The following is a 23,140-nucleotide window of genomic DNA, read 5'->3' as shown; positions in this document are numbered from 1 at the left end:
GGTTTTGATTACAGTTATTAAATATTATATTCAGTAAAGAACCAGTAATCAACCAGAACTATTTAATGTCACTATGACAAAACTCATTGCAGAAAACAGCTCTATCTATTCAAAAGAAAATATAAAAAGCAAAACTCAAAAAGCAAACTCAAGCAATAATTCTAAGGAGATCAGGAACTGAAACAGTATGCCAGGCAGCACTCTGAAAAATTTGCTGTGTCAAATTCCCAGCGCATCCATTAGGGGTCTATACAATATCACAGGGAGCATCAGGGCCAATAGCGCAAACCACTTCTGAGAAATGAAGGGAGAATAAAGAGCATGCTGGTTCTAGTAACTTACTATTCTGCGAATCATCATACACTTCTCTTTAAAATATAAAAGGAAGTTGTATAACTTGCAAAAACACTTCTACAAGTATAAATAATAAGGAATAAATGATCATATAAATTATCTTTTATATACTACCACCTTTTAAAAGTAGGAGTTTTAAAATTTTCCCTCACTTTGCAATACAAAGTCTTGTTTCTTTAAAGTTTTTTACAGGGGCGCCTGGGTGGCTCAGTGGGTTAAGCCGCTGCCTTCGGCTCAGGTCATGATCTCAGACTCCTGGGATTGAGCCCCGCATCGGGCTCTCTGCTCAGCGGGGAGCCTGCTTCCTCCTCTCTCTCTGCCTGCCTCTCTGCCTGCTTGTGATCTCTCTGTCAAATAAATTTAAAAAAAAAAATCTTTAAAGTTTTTTACAAAGATTGAAAATATTATGTTCTTGTATGGTAGTTCTGCTTATCGAATTTTTTGTTTTGATATAATTCTTTAACAGAAAACCACTCTTTAAGTATGTTTAATAAAAAATAATGAACAAAGAATGAACTTTCTCTACTCCATATCTAAGCATTGATTTTCCATTTAACATTTTCTTAGATGAGTAGACTCATCCTTATTCAACACATTCACATGTTTGTCTTTGCCAGAATAACAGTGTTTATCTAAATTTGTTCACCAAAAACTATGTCTTCCATTAATCAGAGAAAGAAAGATTTGGCTTCTGTTAAGTTTCTCTTCTATGCATAAATTCATACTAGGAGATTATAAAATAACAGTTTCCTTTGGGGAATTTTCAAACACCAAAATTCCTCTAACTAGGAATACACTAGCTCCTTCCTTCCTCTTTGTCTTCTATAATTTTATTATTATTTCAGAAATTAGCTTATCCTCACAAGGGAAGATTTCTACAAACCTTGAAAAGATTATCAAAACCATAAGAAAGTGAGTGTATCATAACAAATTAACCATTTCCTGTATAACTTCCTACATTCTACTCTTCCTAATGGGCTACAATTGTGAGACTTCTGATCATCTATTCAATTAATTTGCTAGTGAAGCCTTTCACATTCTTTCCAACTAGAATTTAAATATAATTCAATTCAGAATTAAAGCTCTGGTACATTAAGCATAGTTAGCTTCATTCAACTCTTCCATTTAGTCCAAAAGAAAAAAATGTCATTTAAAAATTAACATACTCAGCTGCCTGTTTGTAGCATCTCAAGTCTTTCTTCAAATTTTTGTTCTCATTTTCTAAAAGCATATTCTGCGTGTAGACATCTGGAACATTCCCAGTATCTCTAAGTTCAGTTACTCCCTTCTGTATTAACTCATACCTAGAATAAAATCAAACAAAAGGCTTTATTTTGTTTCTTTCTACTAAATTGGCTTAATTTATGTACAATTCAGAAAGTTAAGTCCTACAGGATATTAACAGAAATGAGCTGCAATACTACTTTTGTAAATTAAAATGTCAAAATTTGTAATATATATTTAAAATTTTAAAAAATAATTGCTAGGTACTAATATCATGGTACATATAACCAAACATCTCGTATATTCCAGACACTAATCTAGACACTGGTGAAATTAACAAAGCAGTCCAAGCCCCATATCACAGTCTACTGTGGAGAGTGATATGTTCTATGAAATAAAATAAAGCAGAATAAGAGGGATAGAGAGACTGAAGTGGAGAGTGATGGGGGAATTTGTGCTATTTACATAGGTTGAAGACAGAAAGCATGACTTGCAAAGTGCTATTTGAGCAGAGAACTGAAAGAAATAAGGAACCAAGTCAGGGGGATATGAAGAAGGGAGCATTCTTGGTTGACATTAAAGTAAATGCAAATATCCTTAGAAAAAAAAGCGCATGACATGTACAATTAAAAGCAACAGCCTGTATATCTGGAGTATCTGGAAGTGGAGGAAGGAAGAAAGTGGTGAGATATGGGTCAGGAAGACAGCAGGAAGCTGGAAAGAGGAATGTGACTTTACCTGAATCAGACTGAAGCCATTGAAGGTTCTGAGAAACAAGAGATACTCCTCAGATTTGTTTTAAAAGGATTAGTCTGTTGGAGGGACGTGGGGGATGGGTAGATGGGAGATGGGTATTAAGGAGGGTACTTATGATGGCACTGGGTGTTATAAGTGATGAATCACTGAATTCTACTCCAGAAAATCAACATTGGACTGTATGTTAACTACCTAAAATTTAAAAAAAAAAAAAAAAAAAAGGAACTTCTATTGTTAACAATATGTATTAGTCTGGCATCTGCTTGAAGAAACTGACCCTAGAGGAGCAACAGTAGAAATAGAGAGACTAGTTTGGAGGCTGTTGCTGTGGTCCAAAAGAGAGAGAATGGAGGCATGAACAAAGTTGGTAGCAGCAGATATTATGAGAAATATGTCCCTTTAGGACATGCTGTAAAGGTGGAGCCAACTTATTGGTGGAGCCAATAAAGATTTTCCTACGAATCATCTCCCAAGTGTTGGTTAATAGAAGAGGTAAAAAATGACTCCGATGTTTCTGGTGGAACACCCAGCCACTTACAAAGATGGGAATGAATGCAGCAGGAATTGGATGGTTGGAAAAATTAAGGATTTGTTCAATGCAATATGTCTACTAGTCAATTAAGTGAAATGAATACTGTGTATACATGTCCAGAGCTCAGGGAAAAAGTCAGGACTTGGAATGCAAATTGGGGAATCATCAGTAAATAGATACAATTTAAAGTCACAAGACTGTAAAAGGCCACCCAGGAAGTGAATGCAAAGAGAGAAGTGAAGTTCTTGGACTGTTTCAAAACTGGAAGGAAGGAAATAGTACCAGAGACTAAGAATCAGAGGGGATAGTGAAGTAGTGAGTGAATATGAGAACATTGTGGCTCAAGACCCAAATAAATAAAGTTTTCCGAAAAGGAAAACATGAACAACAGTGATAAATGCTGCATACAAGATAAATAGGAGTACTAAGGATCAATCACTGAATTTGGCAATGAGCAGCACTGAAAAAACTTTTAAGATGATAGTTTCATTAGAGTAGGTATAAGAGTAGGAAATAAGGAAGTGGAAACATACTCATTGAAGGAGACATGATAAAGTGGAGCCTAGGAAATCAAGATGAACTTAAAAGAGGATGTGGAATTCAGGGTGTTTTTTTGGTCTTCTACCTTTTTTAAATATATGAAATACTGTATATCTATGCTTATGGGAATGATCCAGCAGAGAGAGAATAAGCTTGGAGTGCAGGAAAAGAGAGAGAGGACAACTGCCAAAGCAATGCCCTTGAGTAGGTAAGAGGAGCTGGGCTCCAGTAGACAACTAGAGGGTTGGCCTTAGATGACAGCAAGCACAGCTCAGCCTCTGTGACATGTGAGGAGGAGGAGACCTGAGAACAGAGGTGGCAGGTTAGTAGAGACGGAATCAGGAGTCATAGAACTTTTATTTTCTCAGTGAATTAAGAAGCAAAATCAGAGAACCATTTACAGATTTGCAAACAATTATAATTTTAATTATATATATGTATATATTATATATAGCAATAAAGCTAAATAAAAACAATTCAAATGGAAAAACATTTCAGTAATAAAGTCATTAATCAAGAAATCCCTATAAACTTTGCTATAGATGACCTAAACATTTATTTAAAAATGTTTAATTATCAGCATTTTCACATCATAAATCTTAATTTTATTAACATATTACATATTAATAATCATATGGCTGTGTTATACTTCTTATCCAATACTAAAAAAAAGCCAAGAAAACAAAAGAACAGCAAGACAGGTTCTGCAGAATATCTAAAAGTTTAAGAAAAAAGAATCAATATTAAGTAATATTTGCCACAATTTATAAAACAAATAGAGAACTATTTAATCACAAATTCACTATTATATTCATACGTAGAATGTGATTTATACTTCTCTCAGAAGACGTAAGGATTGAGTAAAGTATTAGACCATAAAGTTTTTCTGACCATAAAATTGGTTTTCAGCAACCTGCATTATTTCATACAGAAAAAAAAATCCATAAAGAAATTATTTTGGTAAGAAAAAAAGTGGTATGTAGTCCTTCTCTAAATTAAATGCTATGTAAATAAATTAATATGTGGTAAAATATATACAAATCAAGCATAACACAACATATCACATACTATATCATATATATCTGAGGACATTCAAAAATAACTTATCATGAAAAATTTCTGTAGCCTATATTAAAATATCAAAGATGACTTTAAACTTGGCAAAACTATTCTAATACTATTAGATAATTAGGAATCATAATCCACAAACTCCAGAAACACATTAATACATTTCTCAGTAAAACGAGCATTTCCTACATAAAATTTTTTGGTTTTGTTTCAGGTGTGTGTGTGTTAAAGAAATATCCTGGTCTTTTCATTTCTTCCTCTTTTTTCATTCACACTTAGAGTAAGACTGGAAAGTGTTCAGAGGGAAAAAAGATTGTTATGTAACTATTAGGAACAGGAAATAAAATTCACTACCAACAGACCTGCCAATAAAATTACATTGATGGTCTTCATATTTATCATAAGATCCATAAACTACTTAGAATTATATACAGAAAATACACATGTTTTTCAGGGAGAAAGTACAAAGGCTTTCATAATATTTGTCTATATATCACAAGAGTTTCAGGCCCATTGTCACAAATGGCAAATAGTGTGACAGAATTTCAGTAAACATATCAACAGCATCATAAGAGTAAGGGTTATTTTTCCTTCCTGATGGCACCCAAGGCATAGAATATAAAAGACAGGAAAACAGTCACCTAGATAATAACAAATATCAAATGAGAATTCTTCCTCCAAGTTTTCAGGGACAGGGAAAATACTTCAGCAACAAAGACAAAATTCTGTTAGCTACTGCTAACACACAGTACAGACTTTTTTGTGGTTCATAGAAAAAATTCCTACTACATTCACACACATACACACAATCTTTTTTGTTTGGTTTGGTTTGGTTTTGGTTTTGGTTTTTGTGAACAGACAGAAAATAGTTTGGAATTGCAAAAAAGGGGGAAAAAAAGCTTTCTGGTCTATATGTTCTCCACTGTGACTAACTTTGCTATTACAGCATGAAAGCAGCCACAGACAATACCTAAAAGAAAGGTTACAGCTATGTGCCAACAAAATCTTATTTACAAAACAGAGGCAGGCCAGATTTGTTTGCTGACCTTAGATTTAAAGAATTTACTGCAATTATTTTTTGAAGCTTGAAAGATAACAAGTCCAATTTTATTGCCCAGCTTTTTCATTACTTTGAGGTTTTTGTTTTACAAACTAACAATGGGGAAAACTTGTTTGTCAACTTTTGTAAGATTAAATGAATTCACAGCAATGAATACTATAAATGTTTTTCTCCATAAGAAAAAAATGATGAAAAATATATTTAATGTTCCTATAGTCCTACCCTGCAGAATAAGTAACGGTTTCTGATCAAAGTAAAAAAATGTTTCATGTGAAATTAAAATATTCAATACTGTGTAATCTAATTACAAACAGTTTGTAAGTTTATTACAAACTGGCAGCTAGGAATAAGAATACAATTATTTGAACCACAGTATTACTAAACCCATATAATAAAGACATACATGAATTTTACTTTAATATTATTGGAATATACTAAGTGGCATGCTTATATAGTGAGGGATTCTGTAAGTCCTAATACCATTGTAATTTCCTAAAATATCATCTCAATCCAAATTGCTAAATCTAAAAGGATAATATGATCCAACAAGTGCTTAATTGTTAAGAGTATACTTGGTTCCAGATTTCTCGATTGGAATCATTTCACACTTTGGACTGGACAAACATGTAGGTACTATATGTCCTAACATGTCTTCTTAGAAGAAAAAAGGAACTGAGCCACATTAATTTCTCATTTCATTAGTACTGTAAATCAATCATCTACCTACTTTCACAAAAATGTATTTTCTAATACATTTGTAATTATTTCCTATGGACATTTTCATAAAAATCATTCACACAATTTCCAAATTTAATAGGAACACTATTATTTTTCTACCACCAAACTTGCTCTTTTTCCTAAATTGTATTAATGAAAAACGGTTCTCCTCATTAAATTTATTAACTTTAGATATGCAACTTGAAGTAATAAAACTGATTTCTTCTATGTACATGGTCTCGGTAGATGAGAACTAAAAAAAGCAGCAAATAAAAATTGCATCACAGGAGGATCAGTAGAAATTACAAATTGCTCCTTATATTTAAAATTAGGATTTAGTCCCAAAACACCATAAACATCTTTCTATATCTTAGTATTCCCTTTCCATGACATGGAATGGCTTTTAAAATGGCTCAAACAGGGGCGCCTGGGTGGCTCAGTGGGTTAAGCCGCTGCCTTCGGCTCAGGTCATGATCCCAGGTCCTGGGTTTGAGCCCCGCATCGGGCTTTCTGCTCAGCAGGGAGCCTGCTTCCTCCTCTCTCTCTGCCTGCCTCTCTGCCTACTTGTGATTTCTCTCTGTCAAATAAATAAATAAAATCTTAGGAAAAAAAAATAAATAAATAAAATGGCTCAAACATATTTTTATATCCAATTACTTAATAATATTTCTTTAAAGAATGTTGGGCCTCTGAAAACATTCCTGGTAACATTACTGCTATAGTAAAGGAATAAAGACAGCATGCCTGCTGATTTTCATAACCAATAAGTTATTAAAATTTTCATTATAACAAGAAAATCTGTGTTTAGACAGCATTTGAAAATATAATTCTTAATTCTAAATGAAGAAATATTTACAGAAAAAGAATCAATCAGTTGCGTGAGTAGAGAAAGGCAGGCCATTACACACTAGAAGTAAAATAAATAAAGTAGTACTCTTGGTAGGATGTCATAATGCAGGAAATATTACCCTTAATAATTATGCAAAATATATTAGAAAAGTATTTCATTAAAGAGCTTTGTATTATAGAATCCCAGGAGATACTCCATTTTTTTACTTTTGAAAATCACTCAACTGAATATTTAGAAAGTGTGTTTAATAAAAACTTCTTTTAAATTGGTTTCTTAATTATGTGAGAAAGAGAAAGTGTGTGTGTGTGTGTAGGTGTGTGTGTTGTACTTCCAGTGGTAGGGATGGGAAAGGTTTCCATCCCTTTCATCCATTTCGCGTAAGCTGAACGACTTCAAGTCCTTGAAGACAGTTAAAAGTGTACATGTTAGCATTCCTATTTATCCACATAATTGTTTACCATTCAGACTGAAAGCAATCAAGAGTTCTGGTCATTCCCATTTTGATTAGGAAATTGCAGAGAAAGTCTTCTATAACTTCAGGTATTAGTTGCTTTGAAGGAAGAACTGTTTTCTGTTCCTGAAATTTAAATGCACAATTATTCATTTTGAAAATATAAAATCATCACTAAGCTTTGATTATTGGTACAAATAAGCTGTTCATTTATTCATTCATTTGTTCATTTTTCATTTATTTTTGTTGAGGGTTATGCTTCAGGAACTATTTTAATCACTAGGGATAAACCAGTAATGAATTTACACACTAGATGAAACTCAGTCTTCATACCTAATAGTCAAGTGGATGGAGAAAAAAAATGAATAACTACATTAAAAATATACAATATGGCAGATGGCACTAAATGCCTGGCAGAAAAAAAGCAGAGGAATGAAGGGAAGGAGAGCCAAAGGTAGGGCAGATGTGTGTGTGGAGCTGGGCTGTAGGGTGATGAAGAAAGATTTCACGGATAAAGTGGAATCTGAGCATAAATCTAGAGGAAGATAGAGTCATGTTTCAGTTATAGCGTCAGCAAATACAAAGACTCTGAGGCAAGAGTGTGACTAGATTATCTGAAGAACAATGAGGACAGCTTGTCCTTTCAATAGCATAGAAAACATTAAAAAAGAGAAAAAAAGTATGGGCCTTTTAATTATTTCTATTATTATCATTATAAAAAGAAATATAATGAATGTTGGTGCCTTGAGCTTTAGAAACACGATGCTACAGAAGAAATTATGTGCTAGTGAGTGGCTTATCCTACCATTTCATAACAGAAGTAAGTCTATCAACTATATCGGGGTTGGCTAACTGTGTAAAGTTTATTAGAACACAGCAACGCCCATTTGTTTACATATTGTCTACAGCTGCTTTCACACAACAAGAGAGAAGTGTGTTGCAACAGACACCTTACGGCCTTCAAAATCTAAAATATTTACTATATGACCCCAGAGAACAAGTTTGCAGACCCCTGAACTAGAAAAGTAGAGATATTTCACCAAGTGAGATATGAAATTAGGACAGCCATAAAACTACCACAAGTCAATATATAAAATAAGTCAAATACCGGGTAGATACTTAAAAGTATCAAAGCATCACTGTCTCTAGAGTGCCTTCATTTTCTTCACATTGGCAAGAACTTACCAATTTAACACCTGATTATTTAGACAGATCTATTTTCAAATATACAGAAACTTAACAGCAGACTTTCTTTCCTCCTTCCCCTTCTTAACATGGTAACGGTCACATGCCAGGTAAATGTTATATACCTGGTAATAGTTACACAGAAATTCAGTGAGGAAAGAATCTCTGTTGCCCCAAAAAGTTCTTTTCAAAAGTGCTACACATGGGTGCCTGGGTGGCTCAATGGATTAAAGCCTCTGCCTTCAGCTCAAGTGGTGATTCCAGGGTCCTGGGATCGAGCCCCTCATCGGGTTCTCTGCTTAGTGGGGAGCCTGCTTCCCTTCCTCTCTCTCTGCCTACTTGTGATCTCTGTCAAATAAATAAATAAAATCTTTAAAAAAAAAAGTGCTACACATAATTTAATGCTGATCTTAATTACTAGTAGCTACCACATTCAAAACAATGATCAGCTAAAGCAAATTTAGGAGGCTACAGAAACTTCCTGACAAATGACTAGGGTTTTAAAATGAAATTTTTAACACTCAAGAAGGATAATTTGTAATATCTTCCCCAAGGTCATTTTATTTTAAAGATTTTTATTGATTTATTTGTCAGGAGAGGGATGCAGAGAGAGAAAGGCAGGCAGAGAGAGAAGCAGGTTCCCCACTTAGCAAAGAGCCCAATGTAGGACTTGATCCTAAGACCTTGAGATCATGATCTGAGCCAAAGGCAGATGCTTAACTGACTGAGCCACCAAGGCGTCCCTCCTAAGATCATCTTAAAGATATTATATAAGAAGGTTGATTATGTGCAGAACCTTGCCTCAACATGGAAGATGCCAGGGTGGCAGAATACAGCATCTCTGCCTGCAAGTCTGCATTATGGTGGAGGATTATACATAATTGCTGGATAAAGGTATAATATGGCCAGAAGTAAATATTCATTACACAATAATAAATGCTACCTTGGCATTTCTGGTCAATAAATTTGAATATGATATTTAGAATGAGATGGATGATACTTGAAGGAATTGGGAATACAGAAGGAAAAGAAGAGAGGACTATACGTTTTTTCTTATTTTTTAATGTGTTACAAAACACATTTTAGCATCCGTATCTAATACCAAATTCTGTACATTAGTGTTAAAAATCTTTGGTTTAACATCCAGTGATATTAAACAGGCAGAGTTCTGAAGGAAGGTGTCATTTTTGTGAGGTTATGCAAGAGTAACCATGATGTAGAAAATTACAATCCAAAAAAGAATAAATATGACTACTTACTTAAAGTGAAGGTACAATGATAAAAACATAGAAGAGAAAAAGGTGTAACAAGTGATAGGACAGCATTTAGTATGTAAAACTTAAGTCTATCCAGTAAAACTTAGTCTCACTGCTAAACTATAGACTGTATTCAAACTACACAAACAACAGGTTTTGTTCAATTCTCACCAAAATCTGAGTATCTGTAGCCTGTTCTTGGACCATCTGAATTGCTTTTGCCAGATCTTCCTCACCTTCTGGAATGCTAAAATTGTCATCTGGTATCTAAATCAAAGAGAAAGAGAATAGGAAGAGCAATCAGGAACCTAAAAATACCTTACTTCATTTCAGAAATAATTTTTCTCACAAAACAATGGACCAAAAAAAAAATACACCTTATGTAAGACACCGTGTCAGGCTGAAGTTCTGTGACAAATGGATAACTTACAAGCAGGACATAACTCAATGTCACGTTTGATAAACTCGAGATCAGCATATGGGCATTCACTCTTATATATAAGGATAAACGGAGTCTAACAACTGTGCTGAGAAAAAATTTAAGGCCGCTTCTTTTTCTCAACTCACTAGCAACTACCAATGTCTAGTTTATTAAAAAAAAAAAAAAATAGAACTCACTGCCTAGATGCTAAGTTCTTGGAAGAATGTAATTGACTGTAATTATGATATTAATGATGGTTAACACTTAGCACATGCTTCTTATGTGTTGATCAGTTCTGTCTTTCATATGAAACCTTCAGTAATTTCATGTGGCACGTATTCATATTATCTTTATTTTACTAATAGTAATAAAAAGTTTATCTACTGATTGTTCTTTTACTTGCCCAGGCCACGAACTGCCGGGCTTGCTTTCACAGTTGTACTTACAACGTCTGTCATCTAGGAGCAACTCAATGTGCCAACTCTCAGAAATAATGATAGGTCCCATCTGAACAGTGAATTAAAGAGAAGATGTGAGACAGGAACTACACTATACAGAATTATAATATATATAAGCTGAAGGGAAGCACGGGATCTGAGCCACAGCCAGTAGTGGGACTCTGGGAAACCCATCCTAGAACAGAATGGATATTAGGGAATGCATGCTGGGCAGAGATGACAGTCTGTAGTAAGGATCCACAAAGCAAGGGAGAAGAAGCTAACTTTGAAGCACAAGTACCAGGAAAACCAAAAGAGACAGATGCATTAACCAATCCAAACTTTCAAACAGAACTTTTACCCTTCACTCTTAAATAGCTGGTATTAGGTAATTCAGCGAAAAACCAGCATCTCTTAAGGAAAACAAAAAATTATAAAATAAAATGAATGTTTCATAAGAATGACTAGTGAATTTACAGGCTAAATACCTAAAATGAAAAAATTACCTCTTCATATTCATAATCATCTTCAGATGCTTCAGTTATGGTGACCTCTGAAATCTTGTCAAGTGTCAATCTCAAAATATATGAAAAAATTATTTATTAAAATTGATTTGACGTTAAAATTTAGTATCAGATCCAGTTATCTTACCAAGTTGGTAAATGTAATTTAAACTGTTTTTTAAAATTTCTCTTCCCCGTACAACCTACGAATACATTTTGAAACAAAGTATTTTTCATTATTATTTTAAATTATTGTTCTACATAACCCAAACCTATGAAAAACTGCCTTTCCATATTTCTATTTACTATCTAATGATTTCCAATTCGAGTCTAAGGCTTACAAAAATGTACATAATAAGATAATATAAATTAGGAAGAGATAAGAAAAATGATGGACAGGAAAACTATGGCAGTAAATTTTTTAAATCTATCTCAAACTAACTTAATTTCCCAGAGCTCCTGAGTCACTCACAGTGTACTCTGACTTCTTTATTTAAAGTACTATGAATTTTTCAGAAGCACACCTATATTTAAATATAAGTAAAAAACGTATTTCAATGTTTTCATAATAAAAGTTACTTTAATCTCTTCTTTATTATCTCAATTTTAAAATTAAATTTTGTACTCAGGAAAGGAAGCCTAATTTTTAAGCAAATATAAACTATACAGTAATCCTAATTCAGTACTTCATAAATTATCAAGAAATTAACATTACCCAACTTTTGTATCAACACAGACGGGACTGGAAGAGATTATGCTGAGTGAAATAAGTCAAGCAGAGAGAGTCAAGTATCATATGGTTTCACTTACTTGTGTAGCATAAGAAATAACACGGAGGACATTGGGAGATGGAGAGGAGAAGTGAGTTGGGGGAAATCGGAGGGGGAGACAAACCATGAGACACTGTGGACTCTGAGAAACAAACTGAGGGTTTGGGAGGGGAGTGGGGTGGGGGATTGGGTGAGCCTGGTGGTGGGTATTAGGGAGGGCACATATTGCATGGAGCACTAGGTGTGGTGCATAAACAATGAATTTTGGAATACTGAAAAGAAATAAAATTAAATTAAATGATATAAAAAAAGAAATAAACATTAAAATATCAGGGAAATGACCATAATAAAAAATTCTAACAGCACTGTTGTAAGACTTTCAAAAATTACAAGTTACTTTAATTACAAATGATAATTTCAAGATAATATTTAATTTTGAAAGAAATCACAACATACACCAATAACGTTATTTTGTTTACATTTTTCCTAATGTATACATGTGATTATGCCAAGTTCAAAATGTATGAAATTAAGCTTTTTAACATACAGTAATGGTTATGAAAATCAAAGATGAGATTAGCCTAGTTTTCATCCTGCTACGGGTTATGAGAAATCATCTTCCAAGAGCTAGCTAAAAGTGTATAAAACACCTGAAGCTACTTGTAGTAAGAATTGGTATCATTTACAAAGTATTTAACAGAAGCCAAGCCCTGTCCTTAAGGGCTTTACATGATGAATCAACTCCTTTCGTCTTCAGCCTACCTACAAGCTATTTTCATCTCCATTTTGTAGATCAAGACTTACAGACACAAGGTCACACAGCTAGGACCTAACACAGCTGGGAATTAGCCCCGGAAGTTAGGTTTCACTACACTATACTTAAACCTCTCATTATTCCATGTTCGTTTTCTATATTACGTAAACACTTGAAGTGTTTGCCAATTATCTTACACACAGTTCTAAACCTCTAAAAGATAAGTTATGCAGTCTTTAGTTATTCAGCTCCATCATAAGCTGTAAGTCTTCACTGTTTGCTTTACCCACTTGAGGACGCACTTAAACCTAGTTCAGTTATGACCAATCCTTAGGAACCGGACACTGTCAAACAAGAATGTATCTCCCCAAAAAATGGTGAAAAGTGATATAGGCTCAAAAAAAATAACTAGTAAATTCACTAATTAAACAACTAATTAAATGACTAATTAAAAACTAGATTTTTAATTAAATTAATTAATCTAATTTAGATTAGTAGATTAAAATACTACAGAAATAAAAAGCTGCATAAAGTTGCATACAGCTGATCCTGTAATTTTGAACTTACCCGTACTGGGTACCAGGACTGAAGTACATACTATATTAGTTATCTACTGCTATGGAACAGTTTTCAATAGCACTGACCTCACTCTCCTTTAATCCCTTGCCAGCAGCATTCTTAAAGACCATGAGACCTCCACTAATAGTCTGTTCAAGGTATTTTAGCTTTCACTAACATCCTACTTAAAGAACTTCCAACATCTGTCCTATATTCAGTTCCAGGGCCACTCTAATACTTTAAAGTATTTCTTATGTTGGAATCCCACTTCCAGGTACCAAAATCTGTACTTTTTATTATTGCTACATAGCCAACTCCCCAAAACTTAAGGCCTAACAATAAGCATCCATTATCTCATAGTATCATGGTCAAGAATTCAGTAGTGACTTAGCTTGTGTATTTTGATTTGAGGTTTCTCATGAGGCCTCAGTCAAGAAGGCAGCCAGGGCTGCTGTCTTCTGAAGGCACAGCTGAGGCAACAGTATTCATTTCAAAGATGGCTCTAACTTTGCTGGCTGAAAGTTTCAATTCTTCCCCATGTGGGTCTCTCTATAAGCTTCTTAAGCATTCTCAAGATATAGTGGCTAGCTACCTCCAGAAAAAGAAATACAAGAAAACAAAGTAGAAGCCACAATACCTTTTATGACCAAGCTTCGGAAGACACACATCATCATTTACTCACTATCCTATCTGTTACATAAGTCAACCCTATTCAATACATAAGGAACTATACAGGAGTATGAGGACCAGGATGCGGAGATCACCGGGCATCATTCTGAAAGCTGGCTATCATAATACCTTAAGAGGTCTCAAGAGTATGAAAGGAGTTAACATATGTAAAGCATTTAGAGTGGTGCCTGGCTTCTAGTTAATGCTATGCAAGTATTTGTTATTGTTTTCCTCTTCTAGAAAGAGAGGAGGACCTGTGGAAAAGTCACATAAGTCTTTCATGGCCCAGTTCTCCCATGCATTAAGATAAATGGATTAAAAAAATACATTCTAAATCTTCCTCCTTTCTAAATTTATATTTTTCTGACACATTTTCACTTAATTAGATAAAATTTCCTGAGGTTCAGCTACAGGAAACCAATCCCCTTTTTTATGGAAAAGAATATCCTCTTCTGAATGACAATTACTAAAACTTGATTTTGTAAGAATCACTTGTCTTTAAGTCTCCAGAAAAGCAAAGCCATCCTTCATCACTGATCATAACATAATAAATTTCACAAGTAAACATTCTAAAATCATTTGGATAGACTCTGAAATTGTAAATAAGCCAACTGATAAGATTAATGTGAAGATGAAACATCAAAGCATAGGTTGTTAATGGCAATATACAGAAGAAAAAAGTGATTTGTCCTCAAAGATTTGGAATTATCAAACTTGCCACATTGCTACCTAGAAAATACTCGAGGCAACAGCTTTCAAACCCTAATAATACATTGTTTCCCCAAAATCAAAAAGAATGAAAAAATATCATTTTATAAACCTTAAAAAGTATTGTCATATGGATCACTATCATATTTATCCTAATAACAATCCTGTGAGATTGAGTAACACAGATACAGTCATTTCTAAATTTAAAAAAAAGAAAGAAAGAAAATGTATCAGGGAGATTAAGAAATTTGACAAAAATCATATACCTACTAGTGATAGAGACATGTTTTCTGAATAAAAAGACCAGGAATTTTCTACAATATCGTATTTCTACAGTTTCTACATGTTTCTACAGTGACACAAAAAGAATGTGCAATTTCTATCAAAATCCTAAGCAATGAGCTCTCACTTATTTTCCAAACTGTGAAGTGTTATATTACCAACAGCTAAATCAAACATTTAAATAGCTCAATTTGAAGACCCTGAAGGAGGGAGAGGTATAAAAGAGCTACAGGGCTGCAGACGGAAAGATAGAATCAGCCAAGGGCAATAGATTAATGAGACAAAAGGTAAGGAAGAGGACAAACATCCAAAATAGAAACCACTATTTTCCTTGATTGGTATTTTCAGTATCCACAAAAATGATTTGTAGAGAAAAATCTTCCCAGGAGCAACTGATTTGAAATGTGATGTTGCAGTATTACTGAAGAAATAAATGTACTTTGGCAAGTATGTTTGTATGCATCTGTCTATCTGGCTTAGCTGGCCAGTAACACATGGACAAATGCACAAATGAATACCCAAATGACTGTGCGGCAGTTTACAAATAAGCATACAGTAAAAAAGATATATAAAAATAAGTAAATATGAAAATTAAAAGAGAACGAGAAAGAAGAGAAATAAGACAAAGGTAAAGCTGTAGTACCTGCCATAAAGTTTCATTAATTTGGTCAAACCTAAACCACAGGTTTGACCCAAAGCTTCCCAGCAGTCAGAGTAAAGAGGGCAATGTAATTAGATACCAATTCAGTATCCATCCAATGAAAACAGATGAGTTTCTCAGCAGATGTACACCAATTTCTGGCTCTGAAGCCTGAGAGAAATTGCACTCTTCGGTTATCATAAAAAGAACACTGTGGATGGTACAGATATTGATTTTCTTGGCCCTTGGGACAGCCAGAAAGACTGAGTGAAGCAAGATATGATGAAACACCATGTGTAAAAAAGGTTGGAAAGCACTACTTTAGAAACAGTGTTGCCAGGATAGGAATAAGCAATTGACCAAGAATTGCCTGAATGATAAAAACCCTTTACTCTGGTTCTACTTTTACTGAACAACTTTCTTGTGTAATCTAATCTCTTAAGTGATCCTATTCTCCAGGAAATGTCCATACAATGAAGCTGGTCACAGGTCTCAGGCAAGTGATTTTTTTTTTTCCATTGCAGAATAAGCCAGAATTCTGGCTTACCATCCGTTTCCTAATGCCAACCTGCTTCTGAGTCCTTATAAAACTCCCTTCTTATTATCTGCCTAGTATTCCTTCAAAAAACATTGTTGAACTCCATTTCCAAAATTCATTTTTTCTGTCCTTTCTATTTCCTTCAGATGTAGTTAATGCCTTTCTGCCTGTTCGAGGTCAACTTGACATTTAAAATTGGGCCTGGTTTTCTAGTCTACTCTTGCCCAGGGTAGAGTCTGTGATTCCCCTTCCTCCCTGACCTGCAGACACAGCCCATAGCACCACCCACTTTCTAGAGTCAGAATCTACACTCAGACCAAGGGTCTCACTCCACATGTCCACTCGTTTTGGAAGAAATTTAGTAGGACTTGTGATTTTGCGTACTATGAATCAGTTCCCTGGTATTTGGTCACCATGGGTGAACTAACTGGTTGTTTCTGCACTAGCAGAATTTGTACCAGATCCTTACCTTGTAGATCCTATCAGAAGATAGACCAATATACATCCACACTGAAATTGCCAGGAAACCCTAAATCCATCACAGCACTACAGAAGACACAACTACAAGAAGCCTCAGAGAAACATTTCAGCTGGGGTAATGGAGCAGAGCTTGAGGTCACAGTTGATACAATGGGGGTCACAAACAAGGTTCTGCAAATGGACCACAGCCAGAAAGCTATGAACAATTTTCAGATGTGAGCACCATACAAACTTCCTCACACACGGGTCTCTTCCATTGCTGCACTGGAGGTAGCAATCACTGCTAGCCACAGCATCTTTATAAAGAACTGGAGTGAAACATATAGCTAATTATATTTTACATGATTTCCCAAAGCTACTATAGACAGAAATTGCTTTGTAATTTTTGCCATCACTGCAGAGCCAATGTACACAGAGGCAATCTAAAATCTAGCCTGGATCCTCGATGATCAACATTTTACTTACTAAACTGAAATAAAAGTATTGTAAATAGCAAACATCATAGTCATGGTCCGCTTTCTTAGGAATGCCAGTTTCAATAATGTAAGTTAACTGAATAATATATAGCAAAGATGGCAAATAACTGGCACACTTGCTTCCACTTCGCCCATTGTTGTTTGCTTCCAACAGTCTTTCCCACTAAGGCTTCAGGAGATCTCAGAACACTTATTAACACGACACACCAGAAAGCCACTACTGATTCAACAGACTAGGCAAGAGTGGAAATTTACTGACTACTCCTGCCCCAGACACCACCGCCATCTTCTGCCTCAGAAGCTGAAAAATAACTTTTTTTCAAAATATAAGTCTCTTTGTTCTCATGGTGGGTGGTGGTTTAAGTTTTTCCAACTTCTAAGCCAGGAGATCCAAGGATATGAGCTCTACATATTATACCTCTTATCTGAAAATGTAAAGGCCAGTAGTAAAGAAACTGGCCTACAGCTTTCTTACTTCAATTATATTCCTTAGACCAACAGCACCTGCAGCACCTGGGAGCTTATCAGCAATGCAGAATCTCAACCCTGACTGGGACTTACTGAATTAGAGTCCTTTTTTTAAAGATCCATATTCTTTGAATCATATGCGCATTAAAGTTTGCCCAGACTAGAGGACACACAACAAAATACAATTTTTTTCTTTTCAGATAGCTTATGATTTTCATGCAGGTAAAATTTGGCACTACGGGTTTAGTAACATGTTTTTTGGTCTAGAGTCTACATTCAAACTGTTTATCCTTTTATTTGAATATATGTAGGGTGCAACTAAGCACCCAGGGGAAAATTCGTTTTTCCAATGATAGTAAGAAAGAGATGACTTGAGTACATAATGATTTTTAAGGCTTTTAAAAATATCTTCTCACTCAATACTATAAACATTCCAGAGAAGTAACATAACAGAAGGGAAAAATAACTAAATGTTAAAAATAATAGAATTTTAATTAATTAAATTTTAATTAAACAAAGTGATCAGTGAACATTACTATTGCAATGAAAGATTGTCTATGATGTCATTTAAGAAAACAAGCATGAATCTTATTACATGGGGTATCTAAGTATGATGACCATATTTCAGGTGACTAGTTTAGTAGAATCTTTAATTTTGCATTTTCATAAATAGCTGACTTCGGGACTGCATTCAGAATTGATTAGCTTCAAAGGACTGGCTTAAACTCACTCAACCCTCAGAAATTGCTGTTGGGGGCAAAGGAGACCTTTTCAGTGGCCAGCAAACATGTCCATGATCTAACTAGTGAAATTCTTAATGTTGGAATGCCTTGAAAGATAAAATAATCAAAATCTAGTTAAGGGAGCAGACAATCAGTGCAAAGGGAGGTACACTTTGGGGGGGTTCACTTTCCTAGAGTCCATGTATTCCATTATTCTTCCTTGAACGAGTCTTTCAACAAGTAGCAACAAAATCAATTAAGTATTAGCTTTCTTAGTACAGTAATTCCAGCCTGCATCTGCAGTTGGATTGAGCATTCCCAAATGTCCACAGCCACATATTAACTGCAGTTCCCACTGTAAATGAAAACCTTACCCAAGAATACTCATTTCTAACACAGAATTCATTGTCAAAGGCAGCCAACCTCTATAAGCACCTGACCCTTTACAAAGCACATACTTAAAACCTAGCCTTGTAAGGCACCTGTGTGGCTCAGTGGGTTAAAGCCTCTGCCTTCAGCCCTGGTCATAATCCCAGGGTCCTGGGATGAAGCCCCACATCAGGATCTCTGCTCAGCGGGAAGCCTGCTTCCCCAGACTCTCTCTCTGCCTGCCTCTCTGCCTACTTGTGATCTCTGTCAAATAAATAAATAAAATCTTTAAAAAAAAAAAAAACTTGCCTTACATTTTACAATGTTGCAAATATCTTTCTAATGAACAGTTCTCCAGAGAACTCATACTCTGTAAACAGATTTCTTAAAAGCTTTGGAGATAGCTAAAAAAGGAACTAGGTGCATGTGTGTTTGTATCTTGCCTTGTGGAAGTTTAAAAAATAAAAGCAGTGATATCCTGAACTGCTCAGAAGAGAAACAGATAACTCCTACCTTTACAGGTATTAGATTACAAAGAAGGGGTGTTGCAGGGTTAAGAATTATTTTTCCTCAAGACAGTCTCTGAACTCATAATGGAACCTTTACTAATGAAGCCATTCCCCTCATAGTGGATCCTGGCTATTTCTGGTTTGGGCCCTATTAATCTGTACATGTTCTTTATGTTTAAATGTTTAACACCAAAGAAAAGGGTAACTTCCTAGAGAATTAGAGTCAGTATCTTGCAAAGACTTAATATTGATATTTTGTTGTCTAGTGTTCTGCGGAGCATCTGTTCAGTCATAAATAAGGGCAGCCCAAGACCAAACGCAGTAGATTAAAAGTGATTAAGTATATGTGCAAAGTAGAGAACATCAGATTTCTGATTCATTTGTGCATATTATAACTTTTATTTATCTACTGTGATAGTTCAATTAAATTACCTTAGAGCTAAAGACTTTAAACTCAGAAAGTCTCACTTCAGCAACTATCACAATTGCCTTAAGAAACAATGTCAAATAACATTATACAGTCAACTCTTAATTATGCATGTTAAGAGAGCCCAGGGAAACAGGGATAATTAGCATTCTAAAGTAATCCTCGAACTTCATTTTAACTAAGCGTTAAAGCCTCTCTCATGACTAAACCTCTTACCTAAATACTGAATGTAGGAAAATTGGCAAAATATGTAGTTTTGCTATCCCTTGACTACCCTTTGGTTGAAACACAAAATATCAGCCAACTAAAGAAAGATGGAAGAAAAGCAAAGGGGACAGGTAATTCAGAAATTGGATAACAAAATCGTAAAAAGTTAGAGTCGTTTCTATTTACAAATATGATTATTTGGAAAATTCTTTGTAAGACAGGTTTTGTGCAGACTACTATATATTGACAGTTGTGACTCAGCAATCTCTCTGAAAATTAAGTAAACCTAAAAAGTATGCTATATTGAAGTCTCACAACTTGCAAAAAAGCTAACTCAGTGTGTTTGTCTCAGGTTAACAATTAAACTACGTGTTACAGGAATCATCTTAATGTAAATAAAAACAAGATGCCTGGCTACCATTCGCTAGCAGGGACACTAGATAACTTTACACTTGATGTAAGTAAGTTCTGAAAGAATTGTTGACTCATTTCTGAATTTAAAAAGGAATATTACTGGAAAAGGCAGCCGTTTATAGAATTATGAATAGTATATAGCCTCATTTAAGACATTAAGGCACCAACATTCCATTTAAATTGATTTTGAACTATTCAAACTTACATTCCTACAAAAATGATTGCCTTAAATAAAATACTACGTATTATCTTTGGTCTTTGCTACTAAGTTCTTCAAAGCTCCCCGAAGTACCAACGTGTACAGAACCTGAGTCAGGACAGGTTAAACAGTTTGCCAAAGCCCACAAAATGTTATCACTGTTAGATCTCTGAAGTCTTGAATTAAAGCTGGGGCATTCACAGTTGGACAAAAAATAAGGCAGATTTTAGAGTTTCCTTGATATCTTTACGAATAAAACAGATAATCAACTCTCTCCTACCTGCCTGAAAAAAAAAAAAAAGGTATCTTTTCCTCATAACTCTCCGATCTCTCCAGTACAATTAAGTCTATATGCCCAGACAATGTGAGCTCAAAAGCCATCCCAAGAAATAGTCAACCTAATTATTCACATATCACTATTCCATTTTTCTCGTATTTCCACTGTTAATTGTTCATCACTATCTGATTTCTTCCTAACATCTCTGAGCCTCTCAGCTTACCAGTCATCATTTAGTTGCTTTAAAATAAAAATGCAATAATTGTATTAAATAGCCTAAACTACCTAGGAAGTTGACGCTTACAAAACAAATCATTTAAGCATTGGACAACTGAAGTATCTACAGAATCACAGGTTGAATGCTCAGAGCTTCCGCTCATTAAAGCCCAGAGGCAGAGGTCTTCCCCGGTTTCCTAACTTTCCTGACTGAACTGATTCACACGATATTCTGAAGGCTGGGGGCTTATTTGGGAAACCCTAAGGAGGGCTGAATCAATTTGTTGTACCATCCTAACATAAAACTTCCATCCAAAGTTTGCAGAGTGGTTACTAAGTACAAGATTCCCGAATGTTCTTCCAACAGGAACACGGTAGCCTAACACTCCTAAAAAGCTAGTCTTTGCGGCGGGTAGCTCTCAGGGGAACACGGTGGCGCAGACGCCACCTTGAGGTCCAAGAGGCGTTTTGGCCGGCTGGGCGGCCACAAACCGCAGCGGACGCCCCGGATGGGAAGCCCGCGCCCTCGCCCGCAAACCCGTTACCAAAGGGAGTGCCTGAGGCAGCGCCTACACGTAAGGATACGCTCCAGGTAGTAGGCGCCCTCGGCGGCCACCGCCTCCGCGGTGTCCCCAGCAGCCGTGAAGTCCATGCCCAACGCTTCCTCCAGCACCCGCAGGGCGGACTCGGGTATCCCTTGCTTAGCAGCCATAGGAGGCGCTCCCGGGCCCCGCCCCCGGACAGCCTCGCATCTCCCGGAGACCAAAAACAAGACGCTTGCCCACAACCGTACGCAGCTCTCGCGAGAGTCTGACACACTGCTCCCACCAGGCTAGCTCCGCGCTCTGAAGGGCTGCTCAGCCCTAAAGCGTTGTTGCCCTCTGACCTGCCCTGGTTACCACGGCAACGTTGTTGCCTAGTTACCCTGGGACGCAGTTCCTGGAGTGGATGAGAGGAGGAGCAAGAAACAGTTGGCTTGGATTACATACATTTTCTTACAGACCCAGCTTTTTTTTTTCTTTTTTTCCTCCCCGTTTCGACCCTAGCGTTTCTTTCTCGCTTCATTTTCTTCCCTAAGTTTCCTTTCTCCTGGTTCTTACATACCCATCATATCAGCCCCTTAATTTTATGTGTGGAGACCCCCAATTGTCCCTAGGGAAGACTCCTGGAAAAGAGAAAGAACCAGGGTACCAGGAGGAAAAAAAGAGAGAGAGAGAGAGAAATCATTATTGAGAGACTGACTCAGCAGCACTAACCTCAGTCGCTTAGCAATAAAGACCTAGGGTAGTCAGTCACCTTAATCAATTTCCTTCTTGGCCTCCTTTAAAATATTTATCTGGACATGTGTTTTGACTTCAATTTCATACACTGGGGCTTGAAAGTATTTATAGTGTTGACTTCTGCTAAGAGAAAGACACTTTTATAAGAACTAGGAGGTACAGACGGTCTTAACACAATGTGTGATAAATAATACTGGCCCAATCACGCGCACTCCTTTTGCAATGACAGACTCTTCAGGTTTGTATTGTGTATATATCAGAAGCATCTGCTAGGCCTTTTTCGTTGCAGATTCTTTTCCATTCTATGTTTCTTGATGAAAACTGGATGCCATATGTGGAATATAAGAAACAGCACAGAGGATCATAGGGGAAGGGAGGGAAAACTCGATGGGAAGTCATCAGAGAGGGAAACAAACCATGAGAGACTCTTAACTATAGGAAACAAACAGAGTTCCTGGAGGGGAGGTTATTGGGTAATAAACATTAAAGAGGGCATGTGATGTGATGAGCACTGTGTGTTATAGGCAACTGATGAGTTACTGAACTCTACATCTGAAACTAATGTTGGAAAATTGAATTTAAAATTAAAAAAGAAAACAAAGAGCAATTCATTATAAAAGCTCCCATTTATTACCAAAAATATATAATAATTATATTGGTAACCTCCTAATAGATGATTGAGAGCCTGGATGTTGGAACCAGAGCCTGGCTCCAACACTTACTAGTTAGGAAACCTTGGGGCAAACCACTTACTGCCTCTAGCCTCAATTTTCTCATAAAATGAGGATAATAATAATACCAGCCACAAAGCATTGCTGCAAAG

General features: G+C 35.8%; 1 protein-coding gene across 2 annotated transcripts in view; it reads right to left on the bottom strand.

The window, feature by feature from the left end:
- SPAG16 (sperm associated antigen 16) overlaps positions 1-21,839 on the bottom strand; it is a 1,060,347-nt gene extending 1,038,508 nt beyond the window's left edge. For both annotated transcript variants that reach the window (XM_047721011.1, XM_047721012.1), the window contains exons 1-5: positions 21,623-21,839; positions 11,358-11,404; positions 10,165-10,260; positions 7,560-7,678; positions 1,521-1,658 (exon numbers count right to left, since the gene is read on the bottom strand). In XM_047721011.1, coding sequence (XP_047576967.1) covers positions 1,521-1,658; positions 7,560-7,678; positions 10,165-10,260; positions 11,358-11,404; positions 21,623-21,749 — 527 coding nt within the window. In that variant the 5' untranslated portion in view covers positions 21,750-21,839. The remainder of the gene's footprint in view (positions 1-1,520; positions 1,659-7,559; positions 7,679-10,164; positions 10,261-11,357; positions 11,405-21,622) is intronic.
- Positions 21,840-23,140: the final 1,301 nt, after the last annotated feature.

The sequence above is a fragment of the Lutra lutra genome, chromosome 3 (genome assembly GCF_902655055.1).
Source record: "Lutra lutra chromosome 3, mLutLut1.2, whole genome shotgun sequence".
Lineage (NCBI taxonomy): Eukaryota > Metazoa > Chordata > Mammalia > Carnivora > Mustelidae > Lutra > Lutra lutra.
Note: the sequence above shows the minus strand (reverse complement) of the source record. Positions and strands in the feature narration are given on the sequence as shown.